General features: G+C 43.7%; 1 protein-coding gene across 1 annotated transcript in view; it reads left to right on the forward strand.

Annotated features, from left to right (window-relative positions):
• Positions 1-20,000, forward strand: part of tbc1d22a (TBC1 domain family, member 22a) — a 131,219-nt gene that overhangs the window by 86,173 nt on the left and 25,046 nt on the right. Inside the window, exons 12-13 of the mRNA XM_079494193.1 lie at positions 58-133; positions 12,556-12,683. Of these exons, the coding sequence (XP_079350319.1) occupies positions 58-133; positions 12,556-12,683 (204 nt within the window). The remainder of the gene's footprint in view (positions 1-57; positions 134-12,555; positions 12,684-20,000) is intronic.

A 20,000-nucleotide genomic window follows, 5' to 3' on the forward strand; every position in this document is an offset into this window, starting at 1 on the left:
GTACTATATGTGGTTCGAGGCCTGAATTGACTCTGGACTCATTCTGTTTCTGTGCAGGACAACTATACGTTCGCCCAGCCAGGCATCCAGAGGAAAGTCAAGGCCCTGGAGGAGCTGGTCAGCAGAATCGATGGTAAGGCCTCTCTATCTTACAGTAGCTTCAGGTAAAGTTATACGTTTGCCCTGTAGCCATTATCTATCTACATGTTGCTTGGCCTATTATTGGCCTTACTCACTCCATCTCTGCCTTCGCTGCTGCAGAAGTGTGTGTGGAAGAAAATCAACAACAACAAAACACTTCAACTCCTTTGGCACAGAACTTATTCAGGCTTTTTCTTTAAATGCTTAAAGAGCGTGTGAACTTTCAGGTGTCATTAGAGGTTGTCGCGCTTCCGTGTCCTTGCCTCGGCGCCTCGGTGCTTCACAGAGCGTGGGTTGATTGTGCTGTCTGGGTAACCTGGCGGTGGCGGCACTGAACACAGCCCGGCTAATAACACTCCCACTGGTAAACACTTCAATGTAAAGAATGCACGCACGCACGCACGCACGCACGCGCACACACACACACACACACACACACACACACACACACACACACACACACACACACACACACACACACACACACACACACACACACACACACACACACAAACACACACACACGGTGCAAGGAAGAACGCCTACGTAGATTCCCATGGATGCACATGTCGTTGCTGTCAGGCGAAAATGTTGTACTGTAAGGCCGTAACGTCCTAAAACGGATGAAAATAGCCGATCTACAAGCTCAACGCGTGGATTTTCGAGCTGTTGTGAGCTACTTTTGTGTGGTGCTCTCGAATGATGAAGCAGGGCATTAATTAACAAAAAGTTTAAATGAAAGGTTTCTGCCTGACAACAGTGATATGAAAGCTCATATATGCGCACGCACGGACACACACATGCGTGCGTGCACACGCACATGCGCACACTTTGTGCAGCCAGGAGAAACGTCTACATAATGCGCACTAGGCATACATATCTCAGCACATTCACAGATACATACCTGCATGTACGAAATATACAGTACACGACAACACACAACAGATACATTTTAGTGACTCTCTCTCCCACCAAACACACAAAGCAGGTGTTCGTTCTGCTCACACTTGGTGTTAATTAGCAACGTCACCTTTCCCCAGGGAGCCCCTTCACTCCATCATGGACTGGCAGGACTACAAATGTGTTAATTGTTCCTGCTTTTAAACGCCGTGCATCGCGCAGCAGAACAAGGACTCTCATCAAACATCATCAACGCGCCCGTCTGACTGCACAGTTTGTCAGACTCCTGAGACGCACACCGTGCGGATCCTGCCCTGCTCTGTCAGCTGAATATAAATATGTAAATTATATCGTTACGAGGTTCTCTAACTTTGTTTACTGTCAAGGACCCCTCCGTTTGACTTACATGCAGGCCAACGACCCCCGTTTGATACAAATGTCTATCTTTGGGACCCTACTAATCTATGCTCTCAGAGTTTCAGTCCTGTAACTCCTCAAAACACAGTTTGACAACCACTGATAGTTTGTGTTTGGTTTGTATCTTTTTATTTTTCCAAAAACTTCAGTTCGAACGACAATGGAATGATTGGGATCCTGAGAACACAGACACTGTCTACAGCCCCCCGCACCCGACCCCCCCCCCCCCCCCACCCCCCATCCCCCCGCCCCCGTGTTCGTCGTTGTCATATGTCCCAGTGCATTAAAGACATCGAGGCGTGGAGGAGACTCAGGAGAGAAGCACGTGTGTCCTTATTAAAGTTAACACAGTGAGGAGGGCAGGGGGGTGGCTACGCCCTCCCCGCCGCCCCCAGCACCTGGCATTCTCCCCCGATGCTTGTAAAAATCACTCCGTCACGCACACTTAAATCAATCCCAGTCGCCACCATAAACCTTTATACCTGTTTATCGAAAAGTTGTTTCGCGAAGAAGAGCTTATCAAGGGGGGGGGGGGGGGGGGGGGGGGGGGCTTGGAGGTTGAAGGTTGAATTATGTGTATTTGAAGCTGCGAGTTGCCTGCAATGACATGTTAACCCCATGAACCCCACTCTGTTCTGGCCGTACCATAATACATTAGGTGAACGTTCGATGAAAATACTCAATCTATTATTTTCGCCGAAGAGATTTGGTCTAGAGGGAAATAAAGTATAGTACAGCTGGGGAACCCATATCTAGTAGTTAGAGTAAAGCGCTGGCAGTGGGACTCAAATAACACAGATTTCTAATGTATTTTTCGAGAAAGACTAATTTGCATGAATTAACAGGTTTGATGCCATTAACTGGTTCCGTCCATCTGACGTGTCCACACGTCCTAGGGAATCGAACCGAGGAGTACATCCGACGTCCTCAGACGTCCTAGCGCATCCTCAATGATACGGGGCGAGATAAGAATATTCTGTTTTTTTTCCTTTTTTTATTTGTCAGTTCGCCTTTCGGCTACCGTATGCTACACTCTAGGCAATTGTTAGCTTACCATTGATTTAGTATAATTTTTTTGTATACATCGTATAAATTAAAACGATCGCAATGTAAGCTAGCAATGTAAAGTAAACTTTTTTAGTGGATTGTTTCCATACACACACACACACACACACACACACCACTCTCCTCAACTTTACTTACTGACCTTACCCTACGGTGCCAGTACACACCACGGTGTGCCCTCTGCCTACAGTGTTTTCTTGTTTTGCTCTTTACATTATCATTCAACAGTGTATATAGACTGTGTGCTACAGCAGGCATTATAGATTTATTCATAGAATCTCAAAAGACACGGTACCTTTCTGTTCCCCTTGTGGATTTTCATGGATGCTGAAGGCCCAGTGTAGATGTGTATGCATGTTCTGTTTGTGTAGGAAGGCTGTGAGGTGTTCTCTATACGGGAAGATTTATCCCTGCAGTGAATTGCGTACAAAAATAAAAATAAGTGATTTGGTGGCATAGTCTGTGAGTCATGCAGTTGGTTGCTCAGATAAGTATGTTTGTCGATAACCATATGAAGCAACTGTAACTGTGCCATTGAGAATCACAACTAAAACTTTGCTTGTCTGTGTCCCTCTCCTTGCAATGCAGAGGTGAGATGGAAAGGAGCCGTTTCGGCAACAATGGGAATTTTTTGAGAAGAAATGCTAAAATGGGAAACTGAAAGAAGAGACCACAAAGGGGCACAATAGGCTCTATGCACAGCGGCCACATTGGAAAGAAATTGGGCCTCTTCACAGGTCTTACCAATTACCGTATATTTCCAAATAACAGCCCTTAATATTGCCCAGGTTCTGACGTAATAACCACCTTGTCCAAATAACCACCCTCGTCCGTAGGGCTGTTATTTGCAAACTTAGTCAGCCTCATTTATATTATTATATATACAGCGTGTTGAGTTTGCAGATGTCCTATTTTCTGCGCGCCACTCACCGTGGCCTCACCACCTGACAACAGCGCAACACCAAAGTCCTCCACAAAGTCCTCCACATCCCCAAAAATATATAGTTTAATTTGTGCCATATACTCAGCCTATGCACAACCGATTGTTTTAATTCAAACTCGTATATATTCAGTGAAATGTTTGTCATTCCGTGTATCTACAAGCGCCACAGCATGTTGTGAGCTTGCAGATCTTCCATTTTCGTTGTGTTTGCAGCACACTTTTGTTATGCCCATAAGTTAAGTTGCTGCGAGAGTGAGGTCTAGCCAACACCAACTCGGGATTCCTGGATCGCTGCCCTCCACAAATTCCTATCCAACATCAGATTCTTGAGCTCTGCAGTGTTGTCAGCCAAGCTGTCACCCGGCAGCACTTCTACATAGGTGGTACGCTTCTTTCCCCTCCTGGCTTTGCCCTGGGTTGGCTCCCATAGGGTCAATTTACTTGCCTCAAGTTCTGGGTGCCTGACGCAGTGCCCTGCCAGCCTCATCCTTCTCTCTCTGACTTTGTCTGTGACGCGTGGTAGGTCCCCATAGAGGTCCACATTTCTGATGCGGTCCGTCCATGTGACACCTAGTGCCATTCGTAGCATTCTTGTGTAGACTCCATCCAGGGCGTTTTTTCCTGTTGTACTGTGAGGGTCCATGTGTCGGCCCCATACAGCAGTACTGACTCCACAGTAGCTATGAACAGCCGCCGCCTCTTAAGGTCTTCTCCCATTGATTTCCACACACTCCTCATCCCGTGCAAGGCTTTCCAGGCATGTTATGCCCATAACATATTCTCTATTATAGTGACAGTGACATACTATACATCAAATGAAAGCTGTAACACTCTACTTTCACCAGGAAAAGAGATCACATTTCTATTGTGTTCAGTCTTCAAAATATAGGCATCTGGAATAAGTACTACCACTTTAGAAAAAATGTCTCATTTTTGATCATTCACATTACAAGACCCATATGATTATGCTGTGTTATGAGTGACAGCCTTCACAGAGCGCTTCCACTTTTCACAGTCAGCTGCTGCAATCCTCACTTCAGACCATGATTTCCATCCTGCTTCTTGTCTTTCTTTCTCAACGGTGCGCCTCGGTCTTCCTTTTCTTCGTTTCCCTTCTGGTGCCCATGTCAATGCTATGTTGCAGTCATTGTTGTGGTCCTGTCGTAGTATGTGTCCAATCATCTTCCATCTACGCAGCTTCACTTCCTCACTCAGCAGCTTCATCTCAGCTCTTTCTAGCAGGTCTTTAGTGCTGACGTGATCTTGCCAGTGTATACGGAGTATTCTTCGTAGGCATCTGTTATGAAACACGTCAACTGCCTTGTTGTCTCCTTTGTTCATTTTCCATGTTTCACATCCGTATAGCAGTACTGGCATCACTAGTGTCATGTACAGTTTTATCTTGGTTCTTCTCGTGATGCTGTTTGAGCTCCAGGTCTTTTTCTGTCTGATGAATGCACCTCTTGCTTTTGACACTCTACTCCTCAGGTCCTTCATGCCACCTCCCTCTTTGCTAATTGTGGCTCCTAAGTAAGTGAAGTGCTCTACCTCTTCAAGATCTTGTCCATTAATCTGCATTCTTTCCTGGTTTCTTGGATTAATCCTCATTGTTTTTGTCTCTTGTATGTTAATCCCGAGTCCTACTCGCCTGGCTTCTTCATCCATTTGTGTTGTTTTATTTTGAATATGCTGTTTTGTGGAGGAGAGCAACGCTAGATCGTCAAGTTTTGATGTCGGCTTCCATCGAATTCCATTCTCTCCCTGCCTAACTGTTCTTCTCATTATCCAGTCCATCACAATCAAGAACAAGAACCCTGACATATCTTAAACCACTCGCATATTTCAACCTGGTCTTCTACTGCACACTGGAAGTCTTCATAAAACGTTCTAACCATTCTAACAATCTTCTCTGGGATTCCGTACTTCTTCATAATTATCCACAGGCCTTCGTGATGGACAGAGTCGAAAGCCTTTTCGAAGTCTACAAAGTGCATGTATAGTGTTGCTTGCCACTCGTTAACTTGTTCTATAATGTTTTGCAGTATGAAGACTTGCTCACTTGTTCCCCTCGTTCCTTTCTCAGCCTGCAGTCTATTCAATTTCTTATGTGATGTACAATAATCCTGCCCAAGTATCTTTCCTACTACAGAGAGTAGGGTTATGCCTCTCGAGTTCTTGCATTCTTTGAGGTATCCTTTCTTTGCTAGTTTTATAATAAGCCCTTTCTTCCAGTTTGTTGAGATCTTCTCATGTTTCCATATTTTGATGTACCTTCATTGTTGAGAACTCTGTCTGCTTGTAATCATTCAGCTGTGATGGAGTCGATTCCTCGTGCCTTGCCGCTCTGTAGTCTTTTAATTGCTTCTTTGACTTCAACTAGTGTTGGTTCGTTTACCGATATCTCTTCAATTATGTAATTGAAATCACATCTCATCTTCAGTTATTGGGTTTTCTGGTTCTACTCTATTAAGCACTTCCTTGAAGTGTTCTGTCCATCTCAACTTAATTGCGTCTCTTCTACTAATGAGGTTACCATTCTTGTCCAGTACTGCTGTACTCTGTCTGGGTCTCGTTGCACAGTGTCTTTGTCAGTCCATATAGTGTCTTCATGTGTTGTTTTCTTGCAGCATCTTCGACTTCACGAATTAACGAATGTTCAATCTTCATGTTCTCTATCCATTTCCTTTTGTCTACTTTTATCCTTATTTTCACCTCTTTGTTCTTCTCTGCATACTTCTCTTTTAGCTGCTTCTTGATTCTTTCGGAACGTGTTCCCAGGATCTTCTTTTTCCGTGGTCTACCCAAGACTGCCTCAGCTACTTCTATGTACGCCTTCTCCATTACTTGGGAGTCACGCTCAACCTCTTCATCTCCTACGCCTTGCTCTTTATCTTCCAACGCTTGGTACCTGTTTCTCAGGCTGATTGAAAAGGTCTTTAAGATGTTTTTGTTCTTCAGTTTTTATGTTTCATACTAGACTCTGGAGCGTTTCTTTTCCTTTTGTTGTTTCTTTAGTCTGAGCTTGATTGTTGTGCATACAAGGTAGCGGTCACTTCCGATATCTGCAGACCGGTGTACCCTTGTGTCTTTCACTGAATTCCTAAACCGTTTATTAGTTAGTGTATGATCTATCTGATTCTTGGTCTTCCCATCCAGAGATACCCACGTTGCTTTCTGTATGTCTATGTGGGAACAGAGTTCCTGTTATGACTAGCTTGTTCATGTCACACATTTCGCACAGTCTTTCCCCCTTTCTTAATCCTGGTGTTCAGCTCCTACTTTAGCATTCATGTCTCCTGTTACAATAAACATGTCGTGTTTGTTTCCGACTGTCCAATACATCTTGAAGTCTCACGTAGAATCCGTCCTTTACTTGTTCTGCTGCATCTTCTGTGTGCATAGATGTGTATAATCGTCAACTTTATGTGTTGGGAGTGGTACCTGGCTTGAATGATTCTTTCATTGACTGGAGTCAGATCATTTAGGGCTCTTGCTGCTGTCTTTGACATCAATCAGTATGCCCTCTGTGGGTGTCGCCGTCTCTTCCCGAGTAGATGATGGTTTCTCCTTCTGCCAGTTCCACTTTTCCTTGTCCTGTCCAGTGTGTTTCGCCCATGATGTCGATTCCTCTGTTAGTCATTTCTCTTGCTGCTATTGTAATGTTGCCGCTTGTGTAAAGTGTTCGTACATTCCAGTTTCCGATCTTCATGGCGTTTTGGGGGTTCAGCAGTGGCGTATTCAGCCCAAGGGCGTCCTGTTGGCCCCTGCACGTCATGGTGTCTCTCCTGTTGTGAGGAGTGAGGACTGGCTACAGCGTTCCCCAGATTTGGTGAATTTGATCTGCTTCTGGTTTCTGTAATAGTCTTTTTTTTCCAGGAGTGGGTTATCAGCCCTCAGCCCAACCCCCAACCTGGAGGGCCAGTGGAATCACTCTTTGTCTGGTCTCTACCCTTCGACCTGTTCGGCATGGTTGACCCTGCTGACATAGCTCTAGGGGTCATGGAGAAGCGCAAACCATCCCACCATGATAAGGTGGTGTTCCCGTCGGGGGGGTCAAGTTCAATACAACGTCAAGAAACAGCAAAAAAAAACACTTTTGTGAATATCAAGCAGACCTCACTTTTATTTGACTTCAAAATAATAAGAAATAAAAGAAAAGCTTCTTTACAGTTCACGTCCAGGGAGTCATCATTGTTCATCAGACGAGTCTGCAGTCTGCACACACAAGTTCACAACAACAACACAATTCAAATTAGCTTTATTGACAGATCATCGTTGTGACACACACACAACGGGATACAATCAATACAACGGGACGCAGACAGGAGTGGATTATAACAACAAAAAAAGAAAAAGAAAGTGTCATCTGTTACATAACTACAACTGTACAAACTACAATGGGGAAACTATTTATAACTCTTTACTTCTACACTGGCGGCAAAAACTATTCAACAAACTAAAACTAAAGATTACTTACTGTAATAACTGGATACTGAATACAACTACTCTTTTCTCTTCTTCAAAATGTGACTTATCTCAGCATGTGCGATGTACCTACTCGCAACAAAGCCATGTGAAGTGAGATTGCTTTTATATTGTTTTTATTTTGACCTTTGACCTTTCATGTTGGTGGTTGTTGGCAATGGGAATGTGTTGTTTGGGATTTACTTGGCTCAAATGTATGGGCCGGTGACATTGTATGCTTCAGCAGCTGTTGTTTTGGTCAGTGGTTGGTGGTCACTGTGACCCACTGCGGATTACTGCTAGAGCAGGGGTTCTCAACCCGTGGGTCGCGACCCCTCGGGGGGTCGCCAAATTATTTTAGGGGGTCCCCAAATTATTTTCAAAAATAATTGTTCACGATTTTTCAAAAATAGCAGACCTACAAGCTCGCGCTATGAGCTTGTAGATCTGCTATTTTTGAATAGCTAAATTATAACAATGCTTAAAACACCAAAAGGGGTTCCCACCCAAAATGGTTTAAGGTTATTGTAGCAGTCAATTTATATTGGGGGTCGGGAGGGGGCGGGGCGGGGGTCCTCTATCCCTAGAGGATATGCTTTGATCAACCATTCCTTTGAAGTAGTTTTTGAAGACACGATTTCACAGAAGCCCCACATTTTGTGACAGGCTGGGGAAGTGTCCCATGTAATTGTAAACACAAATAATAGTAATGACAACGAGACAAAACTTGGGCAACTCATGAATATAGTAGTCAAAGTGTTAACAACTCGGGCTATTATTTGAAAAAATATGGTATACTAATTACGGCTCTGTTCCTGTGCGAGTGCTTCTCCCGTAGGGGTCGGGACCCTTAACACATTGAGAGCCCATGCAAAACTGCCCAAAATCACTTTCACCTAGAAAATCCATTCACATTTTTTATAATTCAGCTGACTGTGGAGACACATGCTGGAACTTTTTACTTTGAAATGTTTTATAGTTTCTGAGTTATTTAATTTAAACGCCAAATGCATTCTCAATGGCGAAAACACAAACTTTGGCACCACGTGTTAAAAAAAAAAAAAAAAAAGTGTTTTGATTTTTCTGATTTTTTTTAATAAAAAAAATAAATAAATTAAAAAGAAATATATATATATATATATATATTTTTTTTTTTCAAAGACGTCCACAGACGTCTTGGGCTATGCGCGTGCGGTAATACCCAGGACGTCCACAGACGTTTTGGGCACAAAATGTGTTAATTGAGACCCACTGGTGTAGCAGGGTCTCGCCAGTGAACATGATCAATATCAGCACGCTGATTCTGTTTGACCAGAATAGAACACAGCCTTCATTAGTATGAGTGGTAATCACCTGTTACGGTAGTGAGGAAGAGGCCCAATTTATTTCCATAGAGCCCATTGTTATTTAGTAGTTGTAAGAAATGACCCTCAGTAGATATGTTTTTTTTTCCTTTTCATTTCCTCTCCTCAACCTGTCCTTTTTATTGTTTTTTAGTGTGTGTGTGCCTTCCTTTCCCTGGTTTAGTGTTCCTTGTCTCTACCCTCTCTAACTTTTCTGACTGTGGTTCGCTCTCCGGCCCAGTCCTCTCTTCTCCTGGTGATTTTACAATGAGGCACACGATGGCCGATCTGCTGGCTCGGTCAATGGACATTTTGTCCAGCCCTGGAGTAACACCTGCAAAATACTGCACAGACTCTTGACAGTCTGCAGTAGTGTGTTATCACCAGTGTATTCTATTTCAGTGCTAACACTGCAGTAACTGTTTAGACCCTTGACTCCGCAACGATATACAGTAGGTGTATTGACGTGATGTAACCACATTCGATTGCATGTATGTTTGCGTTCGTGTATGTTTTGCCTACGCACTTCCCTTAGCCTATAGGGCGGGATTCTGTAATGTGTGTGTCTGTAATAAAAGTGTATTCCTTCCTATGACTGTGTCTCACAGTACTTCACTCACTCTGTATATCTACCATAACTGCTGTGCCCCCCATGGGATCAATGAAGGTCTAAATGTACTATATATCCTGTCCTCTCTTGGGCTCCATCACCCGATGAGAGACGCGATCGATTGTCTGTCTTGTGTTGTCCCTCTCCCTTCGCCTCTTTGTGGACATGCAAACATTGTACCAGTCATGTTGATTTGATCGATGTGTCGAAAGTTCTTTCACCTACATTTCTCTCTCTCTCTCTCTCTCTCTCTCTCTCTCTCTCTCTCTCTCTCTCTCTCTCTCCCTCTCCCTCTCCCTCTCCCTCTCCCTCTCCCTCTCCCTCTCCCTCTCCCTCTCCCTCTCCCTCTCCTCTCTTCTCTCTTCTCTCTTCTCTCTCTCTCTCTCTTCTCTCTCTCTCTCTCTCTCTCTCTCTCTCTCTCTCTCTCTCTCGTGCGTGCTAGCGGTTGCGGGGTGTATCAGCGTGATGCATTCACGGCTAATGAGCTCAGCTTATTCATCCCCTTCTTGCTCGGCGTGATAATTGAACTGTGGAGACGAGTGCTGGCTAATTGCAGTGTGTTTACCTCGTGTCACGCATCGCCAGACTGTGGTGCATTATTTATTGTGTGCACCTAAAGGCAGGTGTCACTCGGCTGTGTGTGTGTGTGTGTGTGTGTGTGTGTGTGTGTGTGTGTGTGTGTGTGTGTGTGTGTGTGTGTGTGTGTGTGTGTGTGTGTGTGTGTGTGTGTGTGTGTGTGTGTGTGTGTGTGTGTGTGTGTGTGTGTGTGTGTGTCCTAAATCCTGACAGCTCTGTAATTACATCTTTATTATAAGGTATAGAGCAGTATGAGGCGTGTGTATTTTGGCTGCAGCCGTCCCCATCTCAAAAATATTATTTTTTAGAGTTTGTTGTTTGTCAGATGACTACATAGGACTACAACTAAATGGCGTGTTCTAGGGATGGGCATTATCAATTATTTCATTACAATAATTGATATGTTTTGATAACCTTATCGATCAATTAACCGGTTAGTTGATAAGTGGCGTTTAAAAAAATATAATATGAGAATCTTAATTTCCCTCAATGTCTAACATAAACATCTACATGTATGCATACGTGTGTTGCGGGCAAGCAAGGTGGGCTTGTTCTACACCTGGGAGAAGTTGTGTTCGTGTGGGGGGGTGCGGTGTGGGGGCATTATTGCAAGAACAATACAGACGTCACTAGCTCATCCCCTGGTTTGCGGTAGTAGTTTCTCTATCACTGCATGAAAAGAGGAGTTAACGGGCAATTATGGGCACTAGATTTGCCCGTAAACCTCGAGTTTAGCAGGCATATACAGTAATATACAGTAATATACCGGTGTGTGTGTATATATATACAGGTGTGATGGTACAATTCGGGAGTTTACCGGAGTTTGTTGGAAAGTTTAACAGGAGTTTCCTGTAATATACACATCCGTATTCCATGCTTTTTGTGCAGTGTATGGAGAATAACATACAACAAAAAATAAAACGGACCATAATAGATAGATCTTCATTGTCATTGTAACATGTACAACATCAATTCACTAAATGAAACTAAAAACTATGAAAACGAATATAACAAAAACACACCATAACCATACTTGCATAACCCCTATTGCACTTAGCATATTGCACAATAAACATGTAATTGCAGCTGTTAATGCACAAACCCGTTATTGCACAAACCCGTTATTGCACTTAACTTGACAGCAGAAAAATGTATTGCAGCAACAGATAATTTCTTAGCAGCATTGAGTGTGACTACCGCTGAGGGATAGAAGCTGTTCCTGAATCTGCTGCTCCCTGACTTGATCACTCTGTACCGTCTGCCTGATGGCAACAGTTCGAACAGTGAGTGACCGGGGTGGGAAGCGTCCTTAACGCATTTTGGGCGGGAACCCCTTTTGGTGTTGGCATTATGTTATGTTTTAGCTATTGAAAAATAGCAGATCTACAAGCTCATAGCGCGCCACTCGGTGGCGCGCTACGAGCTTGTAGGTCTGCTATTTTTGAAAAATCGAAAACTGTCAGGATGTAGAAGACCTTTTTAGAATCTGATCTCAGGTCAAAATGGGTTTTTGAGACAGCGGGGGGAGGTAGCTCTGGGGAGGTGGCTCAGCTTTGGGGGGAAGCTCCATTTAACGTGAATGGACTAGTCTGCATCTCTGGCACCAGAGCAACCCCTAGAGCGGCACCTCTGCGGCCCGCACGTGCGCTCCCCCGGTGTGTTGTTCAAAAGACTACGACTAAATCAGAATCTGCTGTCAAAACTAGCACGGCCACCCTGGAACCAGTTTCCATCATCATTTGTCTCGTACGCACCTTGCCTTGCACACGCTGATCTTTTCGGGCTCCACGCTGTGAAACCTTTTATAAGGTGCGTTTCAATTAGAGCGTGTAGATGAACTAGTGAACTGTGTCTCCTCAGAGTCCGTGCACCGTCACATGCAGCAGTATGAAGTGAACTAGTGACCTGTGTCTCCTCAGAGTCCGTGCACCGTCACATGCAGCAGTATGAAGTGAACTAGTGACCTGTGTCTCCTCAGAGTCCGTGCACCGTCACATGCAGCAGTACGAAGTGAACTAGTGACCTGTGTCTCCTCAGAGTCCGTGCACCGTCACATGCAGCAGTATGAAGTGAACTAGTGACCTGTGTCTCCTCAGAGTCCGTGCACCGTCACATGCAGCAGTATGAAGTGGAGTATCTGCAGTTTGCCTTCCGCTGGATGAATAACCTGCTGATGAGAGAGCTGCCGCTACGCTGCACCATCAGACTGTGGGACACCTACCAGGTACACACACACACACACACACACACACACACACACCATACATACACAGTATGTCCACTAATAGATACACGTAGCAAATGTGTCTTTCCTTTTCTTTGCGTATCGATCTGTCTGTCTGCCTATGAGACCGACAGCATAGATGTGTCTGTCTTCCTCTGCATTGGGTCCTGCTGTGGCTCAGGAGGTAGAGCAGGTCGTCCAACGATCCATGGGTTGGCGGTTCGTATCCCGGCTCCTCCTGTCCACATGCCGAAGTGTCCTTAGGCAAGACACTAGAACCCCGCATTGCCTCCAGTGGTTGCCATGCACCATTGGTGTGTGAATGTGGGAAGTGAGGACGCTGGCGTCGACTGTTCGCCGCTTCACCTCCCAATGTATGAATGAATGGACCATTGTAAGCGCTTTGAGTAAGCACGTAGTGCATAGAAAAGCACTATAAAAATGCAATCCATTATTATTATTATTATTATTATTGTTATTATATAACAATAATATTATTATCTCTCTCTGAGGCGTATCTGTATACAGTGCGTACGTGCCTGTGTGTGTTTATGTTGTTGTTGTTGTTATTATGTTAGAGTCAGGTAGTCATGACCTAGGCCTGGTATCTATTGTTTGGGTACAGCTTTTTCCTAGGCCTGGTATCTATTGTTTGGGTACAGCTTTTTCCTAGGCCTGGTATCTATTGTTTGGGTACAGCTTTTTCCTAGGCCTAGTATCTATTGTTTGGGTACAGCTTTTTCCTAGGCCTAGTATCTATTGTTTGGGTACAGCTTTTTCCTAGGCCTGGTATCTATTGTTTGGGTACAGCTTTTTCCTAATGTCAAACGGTTTCTCTCTTATCGTGAGTACAACTGTGGTCTGAGCCCTTCTGTTCATGGCTGTACTTTTTCCACCGATCTGTGTGTCTAATATGCATTCTCTTGATATCATGTAATTAACCCATTTTGGGCAGGAACCCCTTTTGGTGTTAGCATTATGTTATGCTTTAGCTATTGAAAAATAGCAGATCGACAAGCTCATAGGCGCGCTATGAGCTTGTAGGTCTGCTATTTTTGAAAAATCGAAGAACGACTGACATAGAAACATAGCTTTTTCAGAAAACTGTCAGGATGTAGAAGACATTTTTAGAATCTGATCTCAGGTCACAATGGGTTAAAGCACAACCACCTTGAAATAATGTCTCCGACGCCGCCTCGCCTCAGCATTCACCGATCGATTCAGAATTCTGCGACAGCAGACAGACCTTCATTGATCCCACAGGGGGGTAAATGAAACCAAAATGTGCAAGTGAAATCAAATGGACCCTTGCGGGGGTCCATTTGATTTCACTTGTACACTCGTGGGAGTTAGATTATCGCTCAGGATTTCACTGTGTATAATCCCAGGCTGCATCGCCGTGCCAAGGCCCTTTTAAAAAATAACCTACAGAAAGGCTAGCCTTCAATGATGGCCTTTAACCCATTGAGACCTGGAACGCATCCATGTCACGTTAGCGTTAGCGTTTTAAACATTATGTTATAATTTAGCTATTGAAAAATAGCAGATCTACAAGCTCATAGCGCGCCACCGAGTGGCGCGCTATGAACTTGTAGGTCTGCTATTTTTGAAAAATCGTTAAAATGTGCCTCAAATCTTTCCGAAAATTGTCATGATTTAGAAAACTTTTTTTTTTTTTAATTTCGACGTCAGGCCTGAATGGGTTAATTATATGGTTCCCAGTGCTACAGTACGTACAGTACGCCCCTGTCTCGCTGCCAAATAAACACTCAGGCTGTACCCTTCACAGCTCCTGCTGTAGCATTAGTGCAGCATTAGCGCGCCGCAGGCAGTTAGCACCTCTGTGATGTATGGCTTCGGCAGAGAGAGTGTGAAGTGAATCGACTTGAGCCCTATTTTATGTTTCACCCGTCATTATTATTTTTTGCCAAACCACAAGCTCGCAACGCGCTGCGTCGCGTCGTGAGCTTGCAGAATGGCTATTTTCAAATGATTTACAACTTTTTTTCTGAAAATGTTTAATAATGTGCATGCGTGGACGCCCAGGAGCACTGTAAGTGGTTATGAGCACATAACAAGGAGGACCATAAAAGGCTTTTATGGACCAGTCAAAATGCCTGCTAATGTACAAGCTTTGTGTTGGTGTTGGTCTCAGATTTGTACTTGATAGGAGTATGTAATATGCTAATTAGTAGGGATGCTGCCAGCGATTCATTTCACTGACGTCGTTTAAACTGACATTTTTTAAAGTGTTTCCTTTTTACACTATTTTGACAACATCCAACATTGAGTGCATTTTTATCTATTAGGCCAAATCCCGTTGGAACTATAAAGGGGAATTCCACTCATTTTCAACATCATCGTCATTAATATACCTTAGAGTTGTTCATTATGTACTTCATCATTAACATTATGAAGTACATCTTGGTGATGTCACTGAGATGTACTTCATAATGTTGCTGATTTTTTTGTCAGACTTCCAGTTCTAGGCAACACAGAATGGGGGACTTTTGTATTATTTCCACACAACAGCTCTAAGGTATATTAATGGCATAGTAAAATGTTGAAAATGAGTGGTAGTATATAAAATGAATTTGAAATTCCATACACTATTGGAATCTTACACAACTTCTGCTTCAAAACTTGTATTACATCAAGCCAGTGTGCAAAAGTAGGTCACATCAATTGTACTGTCACTCCTGCTTCGGAGCTGGTTGGAAACGCATGTCAGCTCACCTTCAAACATAAACACGTAGTGCTGTAGGCCTATTGGATGTTCAGCCAAACAGCCAAACAAAACCTAGGCCTAGCTGCATTCTCAAACGCTGGGTTATTTCTTCAAATAACTATTCTTCTACTGTGGTATTTTGCCCATTTGACTGGCACTGGCCTCACGATCCCGCCTAGTGTAACGGGACTTACGGGAGGGAATGTGTTAAATATTTGATGGCTTACAACCTACTTTGGATGGCTTCTCTCTCTCTCTCTCTCTCTCTCTCTCTCTCTCTCTCTCTCTCTCCCACCCCCACCCAGCTTGCTTTGTTGTTTGGTCAGGGTCTCCAGTCACTGTCCCTCTTCCTCTTCCAGTATGAATCGCGGCATGCATGGGAATTAGGCCACTTCCACTCATGAATGTTTCAACAGCCTCAGTGTGGGCGCAAACCTTCTCTCCGGGCCATTCCGCTCCCCATGTGTCCTCTGCCGTTCTCCCCCGTGTCCGCTGTGTTTTCAGTCCTTTGTCCTTGCCCTGCCTTCTCTTATGTCCACCCCCGTCCACACCACCCAGCACAGTATGTGCATCACGGGCACAGCTTGAGCCAAGCACTAGAAACTTGGCCACCGTGATGAGCCTGAGCATCAAGGACCTATAACATAAAATTCAACTTTTTCAATTTCTTTTGTGTTTTTGTGGCTCCCATATGTGTTTTCTATCCCCAGCAAATAACCAATTTTGAACAATCAGGCTTTCATATCATATGAGTGTTTTAATGGAAATTGCTCTCAGGAACAGCTCAACTGATTTTGGCCTCATCGTGATGTCATCAATGTCACCCTACTTTGTATAATTCCTCCTCTTCTTCAGTCTTCAGTTCCAAATTTGCATTTCCACTTTGTTTACAATGTCCACCATTGTTGATTTTCCAAGTTGGCATGGGATGGAAACAATCCTGGTTTTATCTTGCATCAGTATTATAATGACTCAAATATTAAATAATCTGCATATCAGCACCCCCACCACCTCAAGACATTGTGGTACTGCAGCTAAAACGGCTTTCAAAGTCCAGAAAGAAATGACAAGGCCTGGTTATATCAGAGTGGTGATTGAGGTTCAAACCATTAGAAATGACTTTGAGGGACATAGACAATATGATATTAAATATTAAAAGCAGTTTTAAAATGCATGTTATTTGCGCTTTAACGCAAGTCCACAGTGCGTCTCCTACTCGAGGACGGACGTCCCGGTTGACTGTGGCTCGAGTGTCGGTTCTTTTGAATCATGCCTTTGTGGTGGGCTTTTGGCGATGTGAGCGACTGCTCGCGCCTGAACTTTTCTGGATCTTTTTTACATCACGTTCGACCTGGCGTCCCTACAGGCCGTGTCATTATTGTCAGTTGATCTACGTTGACCTTCCGGACACCATGACGTTGGCATTTCTCTGAAATCCACCTCGGGGTTAACCAACCTTCCATGTATGCCTTATAAATCTTTCTTCATCAACAAGCTTTGCTTTGAGTTTTTATTTTATTTTGTTTTCAGGATTGCGTGCTTATAGTTACTTGCATACTTAGGCCTTTAAATCCCCCAAGGAACATAGGCCATTGATGAAACTCCTCCATCCTCTCGGGTCTTGTGCCCTCCATTCCAGTTGTCGCCATGATGACAGCCCATCTCCTGCTCTGTGGTTCTTCTCCAGGTGGCTCTGGATCACGTGATCATACAAGTCTGTGCTAGCTATCAATGTCCAACATACTGCATAGAATAAAGTAATTAAAAAGGAAAGATTAATGGGGCACTAATGGTGAAGAGAACCGTACCCCATAAACAGATGGATAATAGCTTTGAGGTCAGATGTAGAGTTGCTGGCCGGCTCCATATCTGCACATATGGAGATCTAAGGGTCTCCATGATGTCACGAGATGTCACGAGGCACGACCATATATGGAGGCGTGGGTGACTAACTGACGGACGGACGGGAGATGCAGGTTTATATAGTAAATGCGACCTGCGGTCGCTATTATTATTATTATGTGTCTGGATGTGTATTTAATTCGCTGCGTTAGTGATCTTCACAGGTCTATACCCTACCCAAAAAAATAGTGAAAATACCTTCTTTTTTTTTGCCCGCCTTTTTGTCACTTGGATCCGGGTCGGTTCAGATTATGTTCCCCCGGCTCTCAGGTCCATTTGCGTGTATGATTTTGTAACACCCCAAGTGGATCCGAGGAGGCCTGCACTCTGAACTGATCAGGAGAGGAAACATGAAGTGCTGCGTGATGAAGATTAGTCTGACCTTACTGTAGGATCAGATGACTGCCAGCTGGCTGAGTGTGTATCTGTACTAGTATCTGCCTGTGTGTGCGTGTTTTCCAGGGGAGCTTTTTAACCTGAGTGTTGTAATGTGTCCACTTTGTTCCTCTCACTGTGGTGTGACCATCTGTGTGCTATCTCTCTCTCTCTCTCTCTCTCTCTCTCTCTCTCTCTCTCTCTCTCTCTCTATCTGCGTATCTTTGCTCTGTTTCTCTCATAATCTCTCTGAATGTATGTATCATTTATGTTTCTATCACTCCTGCCCCTCCTTACACAGAGAGAGAGAGAGAGCAGGGGACTCTCTGCATGGCTCTCTATCGATCTTAAGAGATGGAGACTCGAGAATGAGAGAGAGGGAGAGATGACAGAGGAGGGATGATTTTTAGAGCAACACGCGCGCACGCGCGCACGCGCGCACACACACACACACACACACACACACACACACACACACACACACACACACACACACACACACACACACACACACACACACACACACACACACACACACACACACACACACACACACACACACACACACACACACACACACACACACACACACCACACACACACACACACACACACACACACACACACACACACACTGCACAGAGACGGGGACCAAATTATCCTTGTTGCGTGGAGCATGAAATTAGCTAGTGGCTCAGTGTGCTGGCATTAGCATGGCTGTTAAAAAGAACACTGACATTTTCAATTGCGACGCCTTCCATCCAGACACGCTGTCATGAGGTGGGATCAGTAATGTTTAATTTGAAGAACAAATAATACATAAATCGTGTGCGCGTTTCAGTCCAGCATGAAACAAACTAAGAGTTTGAAAAAGCACACCACTGAAGTTGCCCAAATAAGATAGCATGCCTTAGTAGATAGTGTGACTGCATCCAATGCTAATATTGACTATTTTCATTTGTTGTTGTTTGCTGGCACTGTAGTTATGTGTTTCTCTGCTGAGTTAGTCGACTTTTGTCGACTAAAACTAAGACGAAAAATGTTCGTCGACTACCTTTTTCCACTGACAAAAACTAACTGGAAACTAAATACAAACTAATCTATGATGAGTAAAACTAAGACTAAATATACTGACACGTTCGTCAACAAATAAAAACTAGACTAAAATGTTAGTAAGGGACTAGCTGACAAGAGATCCAGTATAAGTCATTTTACAATTAGTTGCATGCAGAAAATAGACGATCTACAAGCACACAACGCATTGCAGCGGGCAACGTTGTGTACTTGTAGATTGGCTATTTTCAGCAAGTGAAAAAAAGTCATTACGACGACATCAAGGTCCGCCAAAATACATTTTTGTTCGACTAAATCAACTGTAGATTTAGTCCACTAAAATCTTATAATATTTAGTCGACTAAAACTAAATCATTACAGGTGACTAAAACCAAATGAAAACTATGCAAGAGGCCATGACTAAAACTAAAATCAAAATGTGCTGGTTAAGTCATCCGCATTGCCATGCCTCCCTATCACCTTTACAGGATGTTCTAGCTTTGACTGGAGTGTTCTTATCTTTCACTGGAGGTTCCACAGCTTTGACTGGAGGTTATTTACTTTGACAGAAGGTTCTTAACTTTGACTGGAGTTTCAAATGGAAGTTCTAACTTGGGACATCCTCGGCATTCACTGGAGGATGACTATCTATGTTCTGCTTTAGAGGCCACTGTTAACCATTGTTGTCTGATGAAGACGATAGGTTTGGAACACATTAACTGAAGTTAGTAGGTAGCCACAATCTTTTGTCTTTGTTTATCATGGCAACAATAAGTAAAACGTACCAAGTCAAGTGGAGCATCAGGGAACTATTGCCTTGTGCCAGGACAAGGATATATATATTTCTGTTGGGAAGAAACCACTTAACTAATGAAAGATATACATTTTTCAGGAAATGAAGAAAACCTTATATTTTGAAAACAATTAAGCAATACCGCCTCATCAAAGTTGGTGTGGTGACTTTATATATTGTCAATTACTTCCATGAGAGGGGGAGAGGTGGTGGAGTTAGCTGTTTCAGCAGACAGTTTGAGGGTCCAATGGAGTTAAGAGGTTTTGTCTCAAGGGCTTTTTACTACTTTTCATTGGTTCAATACACAACACACAGATTTAAGGGTGTTCAATAGCACTGATTTATGCAAAACTAAATATCAAAAACCTCAAAAATGGAGTTGGTTTCCTCCCGACAGCAACGATATATTGTTTTTCCTCAGAGGACTTGACGGAAAAGGTCCTCTGAGAAGAGAACTTAACTTTAG

This window comes from Electrona antarctica (assembly GCF_951216825.1).
Source record: "Electrona antarctica genome assembly, chromosome: 23".
NCBI lineage: Eukaryota > Metazoa > Chordata > Actinopteri > Myctophiformes > Myctophidae > Electrona > Electrona antarctica.